General features: G+C 39.5%; 2 protein-coding genes across 2 annotated transcripts; both read right to left on the reverse strand.

Moving 5' to 3' along the window:
* Positions 1–1,922: 1,922 nt before the first annotated feature.
* bsx (brain-specific homeobox) lies at positions 1,923–3,820 on the reverse strand. The gene is made up of 3 exons (XM_076751442.1): positions 3,577–3,820; positions 2,771–2,961; positions 1,923–2,216 (listed from the first exon to the last, which is right to left on the reverse strand). Exons 1-3 carry the CDS (start codon positions 3,818–3,820, stop codon positions 1,974–1,976), a joined length of 678 nt encoding a protein of 225 aa, XP_076607557.1. The 3' UTR covers positions 1,923–1,973.
* Positions 3,821–7,200: 3,380 nt separating this feature from the next.
* lim2.1 (lens intrinsic membrane protein 2.1) lies at positions 7,201–10,076 on the reverse strand. Its single transcript, XM_076751207.1, has 4 exons — positions 9,902–10,076; positions 9,092–9,241; positions 8,467–8,601; positions 7,201–7,262 (listed from the first exon to the last, which is right to left on the reverse strand). The coding sequence occupies exons 1-4, from the start codon at positions 10,074–10,076 to the stop codon at positions 7,201–7,203; spliced, it is 522 nt and encodes a 173-aa protein (XP_076607322.1).
* Between the last annotated feature and the right edge of the window lie 11,278 nt (positions 10,077–21,354).

Genomic DNA, 21,354 nt, shown 5'->3' on the forward strand with positions numbered 1-21,354 from the left:
TTCCATTCTTTCCATGACAATGTTTGGCAGTAGCAAAATTACATGTGTAATAAATAAATGCTCATGTCTGCAAAACTGAATTTGGACTACTGTTATTTTTGTTGTTTGTTTAGAAAGAAATACCTAATATTTTCATGGCCATATCCTACACCAAACACACTGGTTGTATCAAATATTTTTGTAGGCACAAGGAATACATGTATCAAAATGAATACATTTGAACTCTAACCATATTTCATTTCTTGTTATGTTGAATTCTTACGCTTCTAGAGGCATTTGTATGTCCTATTTAAATAATTAATACTTGCCGGCAGTGACTCAAAAGAGATGACAAAGACACATTTTCATGAAAAATAAGATGATACTGGATCTCAGAGTTCTAATTTCAGCATTGTTAAAATTTCTAATTGATAGATACACATGAGCATTTAGCAACACACTAGCAGATTGCTCAACATAGCTGTGCCACAGGAATGCTTTTTCAAATTCATTTTATTCTGTAAAATGAAACAGGTTTTGTAATGTAGATATTTCCATCTGACTCTGTTGACTGATGTCATGATTGATTTTCTGGAGAACACCGAAGCACATCCATCAGGCTTTCACCACCGTGAAGGCTGTGCACTGCTGCCTGCGTTGGCCCCTGAGCCGCACGCTCAGCACAGCACTGATGCAAACATGTACAAGATATTAGAAAAATCTGAATTGTGGTCACATTTTTCTCTTCTGCTCAGCACAGAATTCAAGCGCCCGAGGAAAACCAGAACAATAATAATTGAACGGCAAAACATTTGCGGTGTGGAAATGAATAGAAATTTAGACTCACATTCACGTGAGGGAGGAACACATAAAATTCACCTTATTCACGGGCAGTCCCGTGAAAGCGTTTCGCAGCTGTTCACTATTTCTGTCTTGCTGTCTGTTTCCTGCGCTTCTGTTTGTTGGCTTAATGCTGAGCGGGCTCCAAGCCACCATGCAGGAGACCCAGTAGACAACAAGCAGCCTCGCATTCAAGACTAAAGCTCCATGCTGTGGACACTGGCTCATAATGAAAGTGCTTAGGCCTACAACAGCCGAGCAAAGGGCCGTTTGAACTCCCTTCAACAGAACGGGATCACATGCACATGTGCAGCTTAAACGGTGACATTACAGTGATGGTGCTGCGACGTGCTTCTTTTCCCACACAGTTCGAAATCAATCCTGCTCATTTGAGGTATGACACTGGCAACAAGAAACACAAATGGGCTTAAAATTTAGCAGGTCTGACAGAACAAACGGAGCCGAGAAGCGATTCATTATTTATATTCTATATACAGACAATAATATAAATGCCAGCCACTGAAGAACAGTGACTCAAAACTTGATTTACAAAACTCCCAACAATATAGACAAACGTCAAATATTAGAAGTAGACAATAAAAAAAAGAAAAGATAAGGTTAAAAAAAGAGCAGCATGGGGAACGTCGTTTGGGCTAAGTTGAAAAGGATGGGGCAGCGTGACACGTCTGTGTCAAAGCAAAGAGCTATTCGATGGGGTTCTTTATCATCATTTGTACAGATTTTCCGTCTGAAAATAAAAAAGACAGAAGTGTGACATTTTCTAAAAAGACAAATGTCGCGAACTTTTACTACTAATATTAGGTTACTACAAATAAGAGTGGTAATAATAATAATAATAATAATAATAATAATAATAATAATAATAATATCGTTATGTATTCAATGTCTCGTCAGGCGTAATGCGACAATTCTCACAACCTATACACAGAGGAAAACGGGGAATTGTAAAAAAAAAAAAAAAAAAAAAATAATAATCAATCTGAGTGTTTGAATAAATATTAACATTTTGTATTGTATTTTATACCCCCAGTAACTTATATTGGCTATTTGCCGTGGAAGGAAAAGTCAGTATTATCTACAGGACATGTACAGTGTGCTGAAAGTCGCTGCGTAAAGAACAGCTCTGCAGCCTACTATAGTAGATGATCCGGGGAGCAAATGTCATCCTCGATATCCACATCGTCGTCGTTTTCCTCCAGCATGTACGAGTCCGGCTCCAGCGCGTGTTTCAGCTCCTCCGCGCTCTTGTCGTTCAGTTCGCTCTCGCTCGAGTTGTCCGCGGACCTCTCCAGCTCCCCGGGGGTCTTCCGCTCGTCCTGCGCTTTCCTCAGCTGCTTCTTATGCTTCATCCGCCTGTTCTGAAACCACGTTTTCACCTGCACGGAGGAAATTAGAAAGATGATTCTTTATTTGCCTGTGCTCAAAAGAAATACCAAAAGCGCTCAATATCAAGTCAAAATTATTTGGATTTTTTAGGGTATTTAAATTGACTAAACGACGCAGACAGAAGAGGAATATGGAAAAAAAAATGTAGCATTCCTACTAGAATGACCTGTTGAATTAGCTGTTTTCTTAAAGCTCTTTACTTATGTGTTATTAGAGTAGACTTCATTCAGGTACGCATGGACAGTTATTCTGAAAAGGCAAACGTCATTGCTGTACACTTTCTGGATTTCGTCTTTCTCTGTTTATATTTGATATTGATGTAGATTTCGTATTTTTATTTTTCATTTTTGTGTTTCTGTGGTTTGTTCGATCTTTTTGGGGCTATAATTGGACAGAATAATCCAAAGGAACGCATTTAGAAACACACACCTTTCCCGGCACAAAGGCATCATACATGACCACATGCCGCTTTACCTGTGTGTGTGTGTGTGTGTGTGTGTGTGTGTGTGTGTGTGTGTGTGTGTGTGTGTGTGTGTGTGCATACCTGTGTCTCGGACAGACTGAGCGCCGTGGCCAGCTCCACTCTCTCCGGTGTGGACAGGTAGCGCTGGATTTCAAACCTCTTCTCCAGGCCGGACAGCTGTGAGTCGGAGAAGACCGTCCGGGCCTTCCTGCGTCTGCAGTGCTTCCCTGGTAACTCTGCGTGATGCTGGAACAAGGCCGGCACCTGCATCCCTGCAGAGGATGGAGACAGAGATTAGTTGGAACTTTTTTCAACAACGACATCAAAAATCTCAATAAACAAATGACAAAACTTCAAACATTCGAGTAACCGAATTCACTGCAACTGAATGAAAATACGTTTGGGGATTAATACTTTGATGATGGCTGCGATTTTCCGTGAATGTAAAAAAACTCGTTTTAGCCAAATCATTTAGAGAATAAATAGAGCGATAATTATTAGCTTTTAAAGGTTGGACATAAGTGAAGATGAAAATGAGAATAATCTAATAATTGTTCTTTACACTTGCAGCTGAGAGGCAGCATCTTATTGTTATTGCTCAACCAGAGTTCAGTCAACTTGGTTATTTTGTTTGTGAGGAGCTTCATCACAGTCCGTCTATCAAAGCAGATGATATGTTCCGTACTCATTCATGTCATACAGGGTTCTGTTCATTTACAGATTAATACTGTCAGCTGCTTATCTAAATTGAACAAGTAATAATGTGTTATCATTTTTTAAAACTAGCTAACAGACTCCAGTCACTTTCTTGTTCGAGCAACAGGTTACTGCATGTGTGGCAGAAGTTTCCCTGTCAGTCGAGGCCTCTCAGGCTCTGCTCTGCTTACCAGATGTGAAGAAGTACTGGTGATGCTCTGGCTTGTGGAGAGGATGGTGCGGATGTGGCGCAAGAATTGGGGTTGGCATCAGTGGGTATCCGTACTCAAGGATGGGCATCCGGGAGGCTAGGGAGCTACAGAACGGCGAGGGAATGACCTCTCTCAGCGGCTTGGGTTTGTGCAATAAGATGTCCTCAATGAAAAACGACGTCGACCTCTGGGTGGGCGCCGCAGACGCGTAGTTCATACTCATGATGTTAGATTGGGTTTGTTGTTTTCCTGCCTTTAAACCTGCACCAGCATCTATCTCTCCCCCCAGGTCTCCCAGGCTTAAATGCAGCCCCTGTGTGTGATCCGTGAATGACACTGTGTCGAGCATTACATAGATATCAGTGGGAGGGAAGATTTCCAACAAGTATTTATTCGGACAGAGTAGCGGATTGGGGAAATTGATTTGCGCATCAGCCAATTAGAGCTGCGTATGGGCGGAGGGGAGATGTGGGGGGCCGGCTTTTCGCTCTGATTGGCTGAGACGCGCTGAAGCTGGCGGAAAAAAAGCAAACAGGTTCCAGAAATGCAGCGCACCTGTGACACACTTCATTTGAATGGCAAGTGAAAATCCAGCCGAGCATCAGCTCGTAGCGGGGCTTGTGTTTTTGCCTAGCAACCATAGTGTTTTGGCCACGTTTGCGAGCGTTGCATGACCTCATGAGGGAATTATTCTTAATTTCACCCATTGCAGTTTGGAAAACAGTTTCCGAACAAAATTAGTATTAATTGTGAAATCCTGAATCTCTGAAAGAAAGATGTACTGGCCACCTCTCATGGCCTGTAACCCACGGCCCGCAGAGCGCTGCTCATTGTTGAACAGATATGTTAAAGGACAGTCAGTTGGTGCGGTGCCATGGTGCTGACATATGCACCATATTGCTATGGTGGTATCTTCTGCTGTTTCACATTATTTGAAGGGGCATCTACGAGCCATTCCAAGCCTATGAGTGACTTAAATAAAATGTACAGATCAGATTGTATATTATAGGTGGAAACATTTGAATATTCCTGCAGTTGTTGATGTTTAGTCTTTGTACTCTGTTCAGTAGTGAGTTAAAAGTGACTTTTGATGACAGTTTATGTCATCTGGCTTTCTGGTGTGATTGTTCACTGTTGCCTGCAGTATATACTCTACAGCATATGGATGTTAAAACACATATTTGCACATTTGTATGTCATACATATTTGTTCAATCTATGTTGTTTAATCTATATTTTTATTCCTTATGGCATGGGCCTCACGGATTTTGTATAACTTTTCCAGTGATCTTATAGTTCCAAAGGCTAATGTCTCTGTCGAAGTCATCCGGACTGATGATGGACATTAACACAAAACTTTAGATTGACTTGTCTGGAAACTTGAACATGCGACCACAGTGTTTAGAGGCTAATTGTCCGGGAAATTCACTCGAATTACTTCTGCACTCTTCCTTCATGTTAGTAGTTTTTGAATCAAGTGATGTAGCCTGTGTCACAGGAGGATTGTTCTGCTACAGGTCTGTCTAGTAATTCCGCGCAAATTGGCTGTAATTGTCAGTATTAAAATCTGGGAGAGTACAAGTGCCGCTCCTGTGCCCATTTGCGAAAGAAAGCGGTGCGCTATAATTTGTTGATATGGTGTTGTCATCACATTTCCAATCAGGCCGGTTAATGTGAAAGTGTCTTAATGTAGGCAGAATTCACGCTGCAATGCTATTAGGCAATTAAGGGAGATGTCAGAGCGGAAGTTGTAATCCTTGGGCTGGAGGACAGGATTTCCATTTGATCAGATGGAGGGAGAACACATTAATTACTGGGAATCAGTTACGTTGGAAAAGCGCTGTTCTGCTGCATTAGTTTGCATAGGTTTTTGTTAAATGGACGTTTGTGCTGAAAATGTAAATTAGCACAGCTGAATGGTTGCAAATCAAACATCTTTTGGCATGACGGGGACTGTACATTAGTTTACCTGCAGATGACTCATTAACAACACCACCCATGAGTGGAGCTGTGGCAAAACCTTGTAAAAAGCCATTACATTCTTATTCTTAGAATAACATAAATATTTCTGTCATTTCTGTTTCCATCAATAGCCCATTCGTCAGAAAATTAAGGAAACAAAAGAAATTCTTTCCCTCCAGCAGGTTATCCGACGAATGACGATTCTAGCTACATAGAAAACTACACGAGGACGTATCTCGGGCGTTTTTCTTGTGAACGGTGAAGTTGGAGAACAGCAGCAGAAAAGAAAAGACCCTTTAAACACATGGCCGACGCAGATGGAGGTAACCCTGCTGCACCTGGCTGTGCGTCAATCCCTTTCATGGAGCGCACCAGGATAACAAGTTGCTTTTAAGGGGAAATTAGAAAGTAAATGAAACAAATGGCGATGAAATCGTCTTAAGGATCCATTCTTGAGGCGCGGTTAAGCGGCTTTTTGTGGCCATTTCATTAAGTAAAAATTTGAGCCGGTCTGGCAGTGCGTCACTTCGTCAAGTGGCGCGTTTGGATAAGAGGTTTGCAGTAGTGTACTTGGCTTATAGATTTGAAATCATCCGTGCTGGTGACAGTCAATAATAGAACAAAGGAATAAAGGGATGCAGGAATACATCCCTTTATTTCTGGTGATCCACCTTTGTTTAAAAAATGAATCCACGTTTTGGGGCTTAAACAAATAATAATACAAATATGTGGTACACTCAGTATGTCCGCATCATAGGTCCTTTATGTTCCTTTCTACCTCTATAGTATTGCTTTGATATAGAAATCTTAGAAATTGCTAAATTAACATAGAAATAATGTCGTTTTTTCAGTTTCAAGCTCGCAAACAAACGACGTTTTAGTAACAGAATCATGGTTTATGGTATTTCATTTTCAGTATGAAATTTTTTCCAAATTCCTCTGAAATGTCATCACTTCAGTTGTAAGCACTTACATCAATGCACTCTCCAGAACGGCAAGGAAAAACGTTGAATCACTGCATTTGTTGTTTAATTATGTATGAGTATGGGTTTCATAGGCATATAAGCACATGTCTTTTGCTTTGTATTTGTCCACTACATTTTCGTTCCATTACACATCACATTAGACATCATGACAACCATCATGAAAAAAGACTTTCCTACGAGGTTCTCCTTTTGAAATGTATATATAGATGTGCGTTCAGTTCAGTTGCACGGGCTTGCATGAGAGTTTCAGGGTGTTTTTTCAATCCAGCCTGGTCCATACTTAACTTAGTAGGACAGAGTAATATCTCTCAATGGTTATGGACACACAGTATCATAAAGCCAGGGGCGGGACCCCGAATGGAGCACTCCAGTGACATGAAACCCGCTGGCCAGCCTCCAACAACGTTACCAGACAACACTAACAACACTGTCAAGGAAAGAAATGTAAAGTGTGTACAGTCTGTGTACAGTGTCTGTGGATGAAAATGAAGAGGCATATATTTACCAATTCTTTATTGAAATCATTTAAACTCTGATCATTCATGTTCCAGAGGTAAGCTCTGCGTCCATGTTGGTGCTGAGGATCTCCACTCAGCCTCGATGCAGCTCTCCTGGTCATAATCCATGGCTTATTTCTGGATGATGGTTTAAGTCTTCTAATGAGAGTTAGCACTCCTGGGGCATTCATGCATCCGATAGGCACATAAATAGAATATACCTGAAAAGACAGAGACGGAAGGTTTTTGTTATACATCAGTCATTTTTAACTCACAAACGCTTAAAAAAATTAATTATTGAAATATTGAGTGTAATGATTTAGTGAATTTGTGGCAACATATGCTTATGTTTAACTTATAAAATTGTAGTTTTATATTTGCAGTTTATTTACACAATATGCATGATTGTGTGATTTGTGTCATTTTAATTCAATATATGTTCTGTGTATATGAGTGTATGGAGCAGCTTTGTTTGGTGTGATCAAAGTGAGCAACCTAACTTACTGAGACACATATTTATGGCCCTCTGCTATGTCAAAAAACCTTTATAGTGCATGCCAAATCGACATAGTAGCCACTTCATGTTATGCATGTGCTGTATATTTAGCATCCAAGGAATTACGGCAAATTCCGAAAAATATCACACAAATACATGTGTATCACAGTCTTGTAGTCTTCCATCACTGTATGTCAGTTGTAGCCATCATTTTGCTGATATTTTCAGTGTCAGAAAAACAGTTTAGCATCATGGTATTTTCAGCATATGGATGCTGTTTCCCTCCATTTTCATATTCAGTATGGTGAAAAGCCTGCTGAACAGCAGGTACTGCACAGCATGGTGGAGGATTCAGAGATGAGCACTTACTACAAGCATCACTTACTGATAATGTCACATCATTGATGCAACTGCTTGACTATGGATTAACCCATGTGTGGCTTGACTGCTTTCTGCTGAGGAAGTGAGTTGTTGCATTGTGTAATATTACATCTGTAAGTTTTGGTTTCTTCAGTACACAGTACATGAAGTATGGATACCAATTGCATAGCCATGCAGGTACTAGTTGAGGCCTTGGCAACATGTGGAGGTGAATACAATTTTATCTGCTATTCTATGTTTCAATAGGTACTGCCTGATGCAGTGTAAAATTATTCATACATGTAAAGAGTAGTTAGAGCCTGTTGCGAAACATTTGTTATCCAAGCAGTAGTTTCATCTACACTTTGCTGAGTGCATTAGTTGCTCATCCAGGAACTCACTCAAGGTTATAGTTTGAAGACAAGTTAACATTAAGCAGAAAATGATCACAGTCGAATTTCAAACTGAACACATGATGAGTGGAACCCTGACTAATGAAGGAGTTTGATGGAACCTGTGTGAAACAGAGGACACCTAATGCAGTTTGGATTGTTGGGCTCCATGTTTACCTGAAAAGAAGGTGAGCACCACTGACACCCAGCCAATGATATAGGACCAGGAGAACCTCCAGTTTCCATAGCGTTTGCCATAGTAGTTAATAGTCACACCAGTGTACACTGCCATTGCTAGAAAGACTAAAAAGCCTGAGCAGAAAAAAAGAACAGAAAAATGTTAAGAAAATTGTATTGTACAAATACTAATACCATTACGAGAGGCTGCTCATTGAAGATGTAGATTTCAGTTAGAAATCACTGAAGTTACACTTTAAGTATTTCATGGATTGACTCTTAGTAACAGAATAACACCAAATTATATTACTTAAGCTCAACGAAGGTCGCTCCAAATTATGCAAAACAAAGCATTAAAAACACGGCGTAATGAAAGCTCTCTGTCATGAATGAGGACATTTATGAACATAACAAGCAGCTGTGCTTTGTCTTGAAATTGCGCCGATAATGGAATCATTAAGAAGTCATTAGTTCATGATTAGTATGTTCTTTTTTATGATTAGTATTATTATTATTTTTCAGAAACCTGAGTGTCAGTCTTTGGAGCGTCTAATCAATTAAGATAAAATCAAATGCAAATTACAGCTCAAACCAAACAGTAGCAAAACAATAGAGTTGAACTTACATGAGATGAAAAACAATATGCCTGCAGCAAAGGTTTTGTCAAACCTGTCAAATGAGGAGTAATGGATGAAGGCCATAATGCCAATGATGATGCCAATGAAACAGGCCAAAAGAGAGAGGATCATGAGGGCACGGGTGGCATCTAAGTGGGCTGTGGACAAGGTCAAACATCAATAAGGGTCACTGGTGGGGTCAATGGAAATCAACAGAGGTGAATGACTGTGACCCTGTTCAGGCCAAGTTAACAAGGCAATATGATGAAGAGTGGTCAAAATGGAAAAAAATACATACAGGTAGGATGGATTTTTTTTTTGTATGTTTGTGACAATTTCTTGGAACAGTCGACTGAAATCCAGTGAAAAGTCAACCATTAGAGCGGCACTATCTAACATTACAAAGCCCATATGCGACAGCGACTTGTTAAACTACTCATACGGCTCCTATTTCAGTGCAACTACATACAAGAGCAAGTCAGCCCAGCTGCACTTCCAAATTCAAAATAGTCTTATCAACAAACAGCTGGCCAGATCATTTGAGATAGATATCACCATTGTCAAGTCAGGAGAAGAAATTATTCAGTTATAATTCCACTGTTTCCAGATAAAAATGACAAAACGAAGATAACCTTTCTTACTAGTATAACACTTTCAAAAAGTTGCTGCTTTGTTGGCTCCAACCATTAAATTTTCCCTCAGCCAATGAAATGATTTCTGTCTTTGGAGCAGTTTCATCTTCCAGAGATGTTTGTAGAGCTAACTGAAAGTTAACAGTTTCCCAGTCATCTATGTGAACCCTCCGTGGCCACACTTACCAATGCTGTCGTTGTGTGGGAAGCATTTCCCTGGCATACAGTAGCGCCACAGGCCCTGGTGCATGTAGTTACTGGATTGTCGATACTGCATCCAGTAATCGGTTGCTGTGGAAACAATCAGGAGGATGTTCCCCACGCCTGCACAAAACAACCCTCCACCCATAAAGCTGTACATCCTGCACCTGCAGACACACACACGCACACACACACATATAGATGAACATAAGGTCACTTAGCATCAGTGGCCAGTGGCACGGCCCCCTCCTCTCCCAACCTCACACACTTCAGTGAGAGAGGGTCTAAGTGTCAGTAATTGCGTTGTAATGAACATATTATTTCCACTGGATTGAGCTGAGGGGTCGCCTGTGTGTATGCTCCACTTTGTTCTCTAGGAGATCAGTCCCCGAAGATGGGCTTTACATACACCCCCACCCCCAGTGTGGACACACACACACACGCAAGCACACAAACATGTCCAGCCTCTATCGTGTCCAGCAATGCTTTGATACTTGATACATCTATTGCTCATTGTTCCACCTGGATGCAATATCCTGCAGCCATCCTCTCTCTCTCACTGAGAGCTGTCATGGATTTTTTTTTTGGGAAAGGATGATAGATAGATACTGTATATCTTGTTATGTCTGAAACCTGAACGGGATGCTCGTTGAAGAGCTCTGTGTATTCATTGAAGAGGTTTGTATTTCCGCTGGATCACATTTCCCTGTGAGCATCCTCTTCGGCAAGTTCCTGCAGCTGTCCCAATCTAAACTAGAGCACTTTTTAAAACCATTTGATCCCCAGCACATCAGTTGTCTCAGAATGTCAATGTGCCATACAGAAAATTCTGATAATTGTATTTAGTCAGCTAGTTGGATGTAATATTTTAATATTTCTATATGTAATTTTCTATAATTTTCTTTCAAGCCAGGATACAACTTCCTGATAGAAACAGTTGCAGTTACTTTTCCTTTCATTAAGGGGTCCTGGCTGTGACTGGTGCTGACCTCGAGGCTGACCGTTTCCTCTCAATCACACATTCACATCGCTCAACCTTTCCCCCAGAAATTCTTCAAACTCTCACGTCCAATCTCTACTATTCCTGTAAAACACCTGAGAAAACTGACGTACTAAGATTAAGAGAAATATTGCGCGTGTTTGTCATACAATGGTTTCATTGCTACAAAGCCTTTCCTTTGTTCTACAATATCTGTGTGGTAATCAGTTTATAATAAGGCTTGCATTTCTCCATCTCTGTTTTTTGTGCTTTTTTTCAGTCAGAAAACCTCAAGAGGATATATGTTTTTAACATCTTTTCATTCACTGTCACCACACTTGTACCTAATCGCCTGCAGAGTGAAAAGGTTGGTCTCCATGGAATGTATGAAACTGGAAATATATAAATACATTTTAAAAGAAAATAAAGTGAGACAAAAAACCGCTGTCTCTTATACAGCGAATACTAATATTTGCAACCTTCCCTGTGGACGGACATTTCCTCTGAGAGCTGGAGCTGTGTCTCCACATGGGGAAAAAATAACACAAGGAAATAAAAAGGAAAACACAAACAACTAAATGAACAGCAGCAGTTATTGGACAAATTTCAGTATTATCTTACCTTAATCAACCCCTTTTATGAAGACGTTTATGAAGACAGGGTTACCTGACAAAATACAACAAGATCCTATAATGCCAAGACAGGCAGATTTCCAGCAGGGTAACAGCACTAGCGTTTGACGGGGTGAATAGGGAGAAACTGGGGCTACAACAAACACAGCACTGAGACAATAGGCCAGACCGACCACCGGCCAATCAGCACCCACCAGTTTTGTGGTTTGGGAATCTGCTGAAAAAACAGAAACGGTCAAAGCTTGGCAAGCTGAAGCAATACTGATGACTGCATGGTTTTGATTGAAGGGCTGAACTGGCTTTAGTGGAGGGCAAGCCAGGCATTAAATCAGAGTCTTTGGCAGCTCTGATTCTGATTTTTGTCTATTTATAAAAGCAAACATTGTCACACTGTTGAAAAAGTCTTATTAAGGCTTGATATGCCAATTAAGTTTGAACGTTTTTTTGAGTGCGCTAAATAAATTACGCTAAATATGTTTTTGTGAATTTGTTTTAGTGACATTTACAGTAAATATATAGTAATATTACCACATACACTATAACTAAGTTATTAGGTACATTTAATATTTTTTTAAAATATTTTTTAAAAAGCTATTATTCGTGATTTACTTCAGTGTATACCAATTACAATACATACAGAATTTTAAACTTTGAGACAGCAGATATATGAACTTTGTCACTTATATTTTATCTCCACAGTGTAAATGCAGTGCTTTGAGCACAGAGTAACTATGAGGCAGATATCGGATGGAAGATGGTTTAAAGTGAGAGCAAACACAAGCTCTGGTTACAGTTCATCTTGTTTTTTATTTTATTTACAATTTTTTGAGTTTTTAAAAATTCTTTAAGCAGCATTTCATCTCTTTTACTTATGACTGTAGTTGTGAAGGTTGAAGGTTCTGTATAGCATGTAAGTCTTGTTGCTCTCTGTCTGCTGGATGTGTTTTCGAGCTTTCGTAAAGTGATTAGAAATCAATCTCACTGTTGTTCTTGAGGCTCACTGCATCGCCCCAAAGAAGTGAAAAAAAAAATCTATTGCAGCAGCTTGACAGAGGAAAGAGTCGGATGTTTGCAAACAATGTGTTTGCTGACAGTTCATAGGAACAAGTGTTTGCTGTAGTTTCCTATTTTGTTGAGGGAAAGATAAGACCACCTTCAAAGTGTAGTCAAGTGACATTCTAAGTAGAGAGAACATGTATTTTCCGTCGCTGTCAGGTGTAAAGGATCATGCTCAATTTTTTTCACCATGATTTGGAAATTGAGATGTTCACCCTCATTCATTTCTTACAATCCTGTATAATATAACAGCATGCTCCTGCTGAAATACTAATCTATAGAAATCCCACCTTGAGAATTGGCAGCACTGAAGGTAAATGGAGCCTCCAGATGTTTGAAGAAGCAACTCACACCAGTACAAATCCCTTGACTGTGCTCTGACTTGATGTCTCCTTCATTCTGACCATGGTTGTATTTCCTCTTGTTGTGCCTCTGTGCCATATCTAGCCAGGCCTCCCTTTGCTTTGACACACACACACACACACACACACACACACACACACACACAGACCCCGAAGATGAAAGGAGAAGAGTAGCTCCATTACCTGCATTACAGCAAGTTGCTCAGACCAATTGACAGCAACAAAATGCCCCAGAAAAAGCATTTTTTCTCCCCGAGATTTGAGTGCTGTACTTACATCTAACTTCATTTTTATAGACCACAGCCTATTTTCTTCCATCTGGAGTGTGGCAGCCAGGAGGGCATTTGATATCCTCCCATGCACCATGAAAGTGGACAATATGCCTCTGTGACAGAAGAGCAAATCCATGTTTTCTTGAATTCATCCAGCTTTTGAAAGATTAATTTTGTTATGGAAAGTCTACATTTATGTGGTATCACTGATGGGTAAGGAGCTCACACGGTACTTGGAAAGGTAATGTGACAAGAGTAATTACAAGGAGTGTGTGGCTGGGTTGCTGGCGTGCCTGCATTGTTGGGATAAAGTTGCTAAGCTTAGGCATGTCTGAAATCCTCCTGCACATGGGCTTGTTCATGTGCACCTGCTGTCTGATCAAGATGATCCACACACTCTCAATTTTTGTCTTTAATTATTTAAAAGCTGTATCTCACTGAAAAGGTGACATTTCGGTCATAATAATGTTTCTGTTTCCCTGAGAGGTCCTTTAACCAATGGTGGAAAGTAACTAAGTACACTTATTCAGGTACCATTTTGAGGTACTTTAGTATTTCCAATTTATGCTGCTAATATTGTACTTTTTATTCCACCACATTTATCTGACTGCGAGTTACTTTGAATTTACATGCAAAACATTTCAGTTTATAAGAGCTGTGTTATAATAGATTAAAGGCCCTGCATGCCCACACAGGTGTTTTCATTTATTATGTCAGTTTATACCTGCTCAGTTTGGAGCTATGTAAAGCTGCCTTGCTTACATGTGACTGCAGTGGGATTTAGGTTCCTTAATTATTCATTCTTCTAATAATTGTACATATTCAGCATTATTTCTTGTCTGCTGCCAAATTCCAAAACAATATTAGCATTCATGGCAATATAAACACACGACTGCAAATTTTTGATGACAAGGAGTATCTCTTTTGTTTATTATTTTCATTTGAAGATAATATCTCTATTTTCAAAGTCTGAGTTGACACACAGCTGAAGCACTCTAAAAATGTCCTGACATTCATGGTCACATACTACATGAAAACCCTGCACTGAGAGCTGATCATCAGCTGCATGTTGTGTTTCTTGTATATATATTTGTTCTTCAAGTTAAGTAATTTCAGTTTTTATTTGTTTCTATGACTTTCTCCATATGCATATTTTACACTGCATCACATGTTTCTACATAAACCCCACTCTGTTTCTCTTCATATACAGTCCCTGCCAGAAGACACATCCTATCAATGAGACGCTTTGATTCATCTTTGTGCTAATTAAACTAGTGGTTGAACATCGGGTGACCTTTCATGATGGACAATTATAACAAAATGTCCAACACAAAGCTGTTCCACAGAAAAACAGCCTATAGATCATGTAAGAGAGGTACGAAGGTGACCGAAATAAGGTAAAAAGTGGGAGATGCTGGTATTTTCCAGCTGTGCCGTTCACAAGGCACAAGGCCACAAAAACCTATAATGGCCTCTGAAAGTTATCGACATTAGCGGGCAAAATGCTTCTAAATCTTTACGTCCCAGCCACGCTTTGCCTAAATGCTTAAATCAACTCCTCGGAATTGAATTTTCAAGCCTTCAAATGGCTAATTTGTGCAGCAAGTGCTTTCAGCGTTTTCTCAGCAAATGAACGTTGGCTCTAATCATAAGAGCATGTGGATGGCGCTGCCTCTCCACACCCACCCATGAGACAGCCGTGTGGACGGGGAGAGAAACATTTCCACTTAACCACTTAAATGAATATATCAAGAAACTAATTTGCCATTTTAATTGCGTGATTTAGGAAGACGCTACTTCACTTGCCCCTCTTCCATCTTGGTTGATTTCCAATGTGAGCGCACATTAGATTGATCTATGAAAGACTGCAGAAATCACAACACTTAAGTCTTTTCATTTTCCCTTCCTAATTAAATAATTGAAATTCCTGTCAGTGTCTGCACTTAAGCCACACACAAACATTGCAGGCATGCTGTGTAGCTGAATGAATTGTGAAAGGCTTGTTTTTATCTTTTCTTGTTTGTAGCCTGTTCTTTTCTTTGCCTTCAACCTTTTTCTTTTTTGTCTTCCAAGAACCACAGATTCATTCCATCTGTCAAGCCCAGAAATAGATCAGTACATCCATTTTGTTGAGATTTGCCCATCCCATTAAGTGATTGCTTGCAGAAATGGCAGGGGACATTTCTTCTGATACGTTCCCTGAAACAGCGCTGGCAGACATTAAGGACATATTATTGAGTCCCATTTTCTCCCAGCCACAAGGATATCCATTAGAGTGGCACACAGCCCTAAATTTTTCCATTTTCTCCCTCACCAAACTTGACTTTACACATTATTTCTGCCTCTGTTTTGTAATTTGCAGCCACAAATTATATCAGGGAAAAGCCATCTCGTAGCATGTGGCTCCTCTTCCCAGGGCTATTTGCCAAGACTTGATTCTGAAGTGTCAAAATGGGCCCATCGTTACAGCTAATCATGACTGACAGCAGGATGCTTTAAAGTCCATACAAGTTGGCCCACACTGGAAACTTTTTGTGTGTGTGTGTGTGTGTGTGTGTGTGTGTGTGTGTGTGTGTGTGTGTGTGTGTGAGACAGACCTGTGGATTTTGTTCATATTCCTGTGCACAAAGAGTGTCTTGTCACACTGTTGCTTTCCAGATAGAGCACATTTCTTTCGATTTCTGTTTTCTGAAGCACAATTCTACTCTCTCATCAAAACATCCAAATATTACTCATGTAGGTGATCAAATTCTGCCTTTCTGCTTTGTAAACAGAATGGAAAGATTAAAAATGTCATGTAATAAATTAAAATTAGTAATAGCAAAGCTAGAAACTGAAGCAACATCAGTGCAGATGTGGAACTGTGCTGCAATTACTCCGACTCCATCTCCAGCCTGTTTGTGTTGTGTTTGAAATACAGATTGACAATAAGATTATTTGAATTTTCCTAACTCCTTGAACCTTTAGCTTTAAAGTATTCTACAATTTCTCTTTTCAAAACAACAAACCCTCTTTTTTATTTGCAATTTACAGTTCACTATTCAGTGCTGTCTTTGTTTAATTAAATCCAAGGCAATCATGGTGGAGTAATTTTACTACATTTAGCACTAATAGGTGTATTTGAGGGAAGTTTGAGTGATGATATTATTGTTGCAATACTGTTTACCCTGATGTTTTGGCCTATAATTGCAGCATAAAATGTTACACCTGCACATCCCTAAATTTAACATCTACAGACACACACATCTTTAATTACTGTTGTACAGACATGTTTGAGAAAAGAGTCACATTGGCTTTAGTGTTGCTGGGTGAATTAGTTTAACCTATAATATTAATATTAAAAGTAATTAGGTATGTTACTTGATTACAGCTATTAGAAAATACTATAACCTAACAAGTTCAAAGAACATGGAAATCTTTACTTTTATTTTTGCAGTTGAACTGCAATGAAAGCAGCACAGCACAGCATCTGAAGCATGGGAAAGTGAAAAGAAACCGAGGCTACCTGAGTGTTGTGGCGCTGTGCTTAGCTTGTGGCTTTCTCCAGTTAGAAGCAGAGCTCTTCACAGCTGACAGACACTTATCACCCAGGCACACTTTGTATTTCACTGTGATGATCTCTTACACCCATAAATTCAACATAATGCGAGTACTTCTACGACATAAAGGCTGTCCTTGCTAGCTGAGCTACACATGAGCAGAGACACAACTGTGGGATCGGACACCTTCCGCTAGTGGGCAGCAGCAGCAGCAGCAGCAGCTGAAAAGTAGGAAAGAAACACAAACAGAAACAGTAATGGTTTGGTTTATTTGAAAAATAAATGACTGATTACTTGAATTGCAAAACTAACTTCTTATGTTACATTACAACAAAAAAGTAGTTACCCCCAGTGTTGGGAACCAGTGTTGGCTTAGCTGTGTTTGTCTTCCACCGCTGCCATTTCCAATTTTCTTAGGTGTCTTTGTAGCAGGTTATAGCTAGCTTATATTGAAGATAAAAATGTGTTTCCACTTTATACAGGTTTGACTTAAGTTAGCATGACACCTCCTATGCCATCATTCCAATTTGCTCAAGTGTGTTTCACTTTATTTTGAAAAACATGTCATTATCTAATAACTGTATGTGTACACATCAGCAAAATTATGTCCACTTGACCATGGCCTTGTTGCGTTGCTCACTCATTCAGAGATAAACTCCAGGGTATTGCACAACGATGAACACAATAGCTTGTAATAAAATGCATTGAAGACCAGATCCACCAACAAACAGGTCAAGCCTTTTCACAGTGTTGTGGAGAGCACAATCACAGAGGCGTCAGAAGGCAGCTCAAAGGCCACAGCAGCCCCCCGCTGAGCTGACATTCTCATTGTGCCTTGCCCATTAATTCTGTCATTGTTGCTGCCCTGGCCTCCTGGAGTCCTATCAAAGACTCAATAACCACTGCTTAACCAAAGTCCATTGCCAATTCCCCCATCTCTCTCTCTCCTCTCTCTGTCGCTCACTCTTGCTATAAACCATCTGACAGCACGCGGGCGCGCGGAGCAACTGCCTTTCATTTCGACATGGCCGGGTTGAAAAGGCCATTATTACTCTGTAATTGTGGGAGTCAAACCCAATTAAGCAAATCTGTATGGGGGCAGATGCCGCCTACCCCCCACCCACACACACTTCGTTTACCCCTTTCTCTTGCTTGCTGTCACTTCACGTGGGCCGACTTGATCTCTGATGCGGGCTGTACAAGCAGTGACTCAGACCCCCGACTGAGAGGGACATGTTGCTAATTGAATTCTTGCTGGTCATTTGCTCCTTCCAAGTGAGCAAGAAGAAAAACAGAAAACTGCTACTTCATCTGCTGAGGCCATGGGAAGAGAAAGAAGTGAAATGACACTCCTGTCGGCAGCAAGCGAAGGAAAAAGAGGCGAGCAAAAGCTATTTAATCCACGGGGAGAGCAGTGAGAAAAGAGGGGCTTAGGCCAGCAGGGATCCGTGCAGCAGCGAGGGACTCCGACTCCCAGAGCAAACGCTCCCATTCAAACAGCATGCCACCCCCTGAGTCCGACACTTCCTGTCTCAGGGAGGGTTGGCTCTGAAATTAGGAGAGTAGAACTAAGGCAATGTTTACGCTTATATGGATTAATCTTAAAATGCATCTTATTCTCTGTGCTTTTTGGCCTCTCTGACCCACCAAGCAGGTGTTTCTGACAAGTGAGAATTTAGCCATGTTTGAAAAAAAGCTGTTCTCTGCTTATAGTGAGGTAGCATGATAATCAGATTGAATGGCCATTTCATTTTACTTCATTCATTCATGTTTTACATATTATTTATTGTTTATGTCTAGTATAATACATAATATGTATTATTATTGTAACATATCTTTATAGTCACAATCATAAATACATGGATGAAAATGAATGTGGGTTATGGGCTGTGATTCAGTGGTGGGGCTAATTTGAGGATGCTGAGAAGAGTTTTTTGTAGAACTGACTCTCGTGATAAGATTTTAGATCTTGACTCTTTTGCACTTTTCTCATCATACCCGCTCCGTCAATAACAAGCAGTTCTTCAGAAACTATGAAAGGCCACTTAGTAGACGTGGTGTGTAGTTGATCAAGTGACTTTGATTGGCCAATAGAAGAGCTTCAACCTTTTTGCTGTAGTTTTGATGCTTCAGTGAATTTTGAAAAAATACTACTCAGAAGAGAAACTTTCAACGTGAAATGAATGTTTTTATCAGCAGTGACATAATATGTAATTTAAAATCTGACAATTTTTATGGTTTTTAAGATTTGAGAAAAAATGAATGGAATATTTTTTCAAGTACGCTTTTGAAGTAGTGGTCATTGATATGGAGCTTGTTCAATATTAAATAAATAAATAATTACGAAATAATCACATGCATAGGATTTTGTTAAATGAATAAATGAAGCAATCATTTGTGAATTCATTTAAGAATTATTAAAACTCAACTCATTATTCTAATGTTTATTGATCATGGTTATTCATCGTCATTTCTCATTTTCAGAGCTTTATAGGACTTCAGTTTTATTTCACAATGCCCTTTTTCAAAAATCTGCTTTTATTTCACAATGGCACATTTCATACATGTCATTTTCCAGGGCAGTGGTGTGTCACTGCCCTCTCACCTTTCAGCCACCCACATGCTCCTTACCTCAAGTAAGCTCAACAACTGCAGCCAGGTTTGACCAGTTAGCACCAGTTAGTGAGAGCAGGAAAAAGGTCAGATGAATTCTCAATCATCTATCTCGTACACAGTGCACAGACAGAGAAACTAAGGACCCTTTTTGTTTATTTAGCTTAACAAGGCTGCACATGCTACCTAAATAGCTGGGCGGTGCTGTGAGCTTGATTTATTACTCAGCACCAAAGAGAAAAGACAGTGTGACTTGAAGCAGTGTTTACGTAATGTTAACCTGGTTATTACGTAACCTGCAGGTGATAGCCTGTTGATGCAGCCGCCATATTGGTACAAGGAAGCATGTATGGTTATTAAAATCATCATGAATCACTAAATTTTCTAGCAATTTTCAAGTGGTTTGGTTTGTTACAAATGCCAGATATGTATTTATGTTACAGGATACTACAGGATTATTATACCAATATAATCTTATGTGAATAGTAATAGTAATATTTCTATAGCGTAATATTTAAGATGAACTTATCTTTTATAGTTCTATTATGATTATGATTATAATTGTTTTACTGCATGTAAAATGGCTGTCATGATATAGTTTTGTCTATTATTAATAAACTAAATGAAGACATAATTACAATAAAGCTGAAAGATTAAGTAAATGGCAGTCTTCACAGTCTTCTTCTGTTTTGAATTACATACATACATACATACGTAATTGATAGTATTCAAACAGTGAAATATTTACATTTTGCTAATTTACATTTTTTCAGCAGAGTTTGAAGAGTTGCAGTGTGACAGTTAAAGTCTGATGAAATAATGTTAGAGTCAGGCAATTTCATATAAAGGTAAAAAAGATTTCTGACATCATCGTGTCATCGTCGTCAGCATGTATAAAGATTGGATCCGACAGTTTTATCCCCTATACTGTTCTCAGCTGCCATGTAATACCTGAAGATTTCTTTCTTGGTTGTTAAGAAGATACTATTCCTCTTATTCTGAGTGACAAGGGATCAAATTACCGCAATTAGTAGCAGCCTATTTGCTTTTATGCTTTTGTGGAAGAAAAGTAAGTGATGCATGTCCAGTCTGGAGACCCAAAAGGAAATGACGCATCTCCTGTGAGTGTGTTCTTGGTCAGGGGGGATGTGATTGGCTGAAAGGTGAGGGGGCAGTGACTGAGTGACACTGTGAAATAAAGTGTGCCTTTGGGAAAAAAAAAAAAGGGCGTTTTGAAATAAAAATGTATAACCAGTAAAATCATGAAAATGACATGAACGTTCCATCATAATGAATTGGGTTTTAATACTTTATTCAGTTATCTCAGAAATTGTTGGTTCATGTATAAATTTGACACACCTTTTCATGTGATTATTCATTTAATAATATCCTTTTTTTTTTTAAATCAATTTAATATTCTTTGGTAATAACTTTGAGGGAATAACTTTTGATTGTTAAAATACATAAAGAAATACAAATAAGAAATGTAAACCTGCAATTCCAGTTCTTAACATATATGAGTTTTTGGAACATCTAATTTAGATCTTAACGTACTGTATCTTCTCTACATGAAATGGGCTATTTTTATTTTATTTTTCTAATAGGCAGTGAATATGTGTGTGTGTGTGTGTGTACGTGTGTGTGTATGTATGTATGAGCTGTATGTATCAGTCAGTCATTTCAGATTGCACAACAGGTACTGAACCAATTACAGCACACAGTGAGAATGCCCACATTGTGAAAACAATGATTTCATCTAATGAGCAATGTGGCAGTTGCTGCTGCCACACCAACCTGCCCTGGACTAATATGGAGGCAGTGAACAAGCAGGACATTGTCAGTGCTCGCCCCAGTGGGTATCGCATGAATAAGAGCACTCATCCAGTTGATTTAAACGTGTGTGATCTCACGCCTCTTTCACTCCCACCTTTGTTGCCTTCAGAAAGGACAGGTCATAACAGGTCAGTGGACACACACACCCCTTA

This window comes from Chaetodon auriga, chromosome 15 (assembly GCF_051107435.1).
Source record: "Chaetodon auriga isolate fChaAug3 chromosome 15, fChaAug3.hap1, whole genome shotgun sequence".
In the NCBI taxonomy this organism is placed as follows: Eukaryota; Metazoa; Chordata; class Actinopteri; order Chaetodontiformes; family Chaetodontidae; genus Chaetodon; species Chaetodon auriga.

Excerpts from the sequence above, each read along its gene's own strand:
- bsx (XM_076751442.1), bottom strand. The coding sequence starts at position 3,820 with ATGAGTATGAACTACGCGTCTGCGGCGCCCACCCAGAGGTCGACGTCG. Across the intron at positions 2,962-3,576 it reads CCAGTACTTCTTCACATCTG|GGATGCAGGTGCCGGCCTTG; the intron begins GTAAGCAGAGCA and ends CATCCTCTGCAG. Across the intron at positions 2,217-2,770 it reads TCAGTCTGTCCGAGACACAG|GTGAAAACGTGGTTTCAGAA; the intron begins GTATGCACACAC and ends TCCTCCGTGCAG.
- lim2.1 (XM_076751207.1), bottom strand. The coding sequence starts at position 10,076 with ATGTACAGCTTTATGGGTGGAGGGTTGTTTTGTGCAGGCGTGGGGAAC. Across the intron at positions 9,242-9,901 it reads CCCACACAACGACAGCATTG|CCCACTTAGATGCCACCCGT; the intron begins GTAAGTGTGGCC and ends CCTTGTCCACAG. Across the intron at positions 7,263-8,466 it reads GGTGCTCACCTTCTTTTCAG|GTATATTCTATTTATGTGCC; the intron begins GTAAACATGGAG and ends CTGTCTTTTCAG.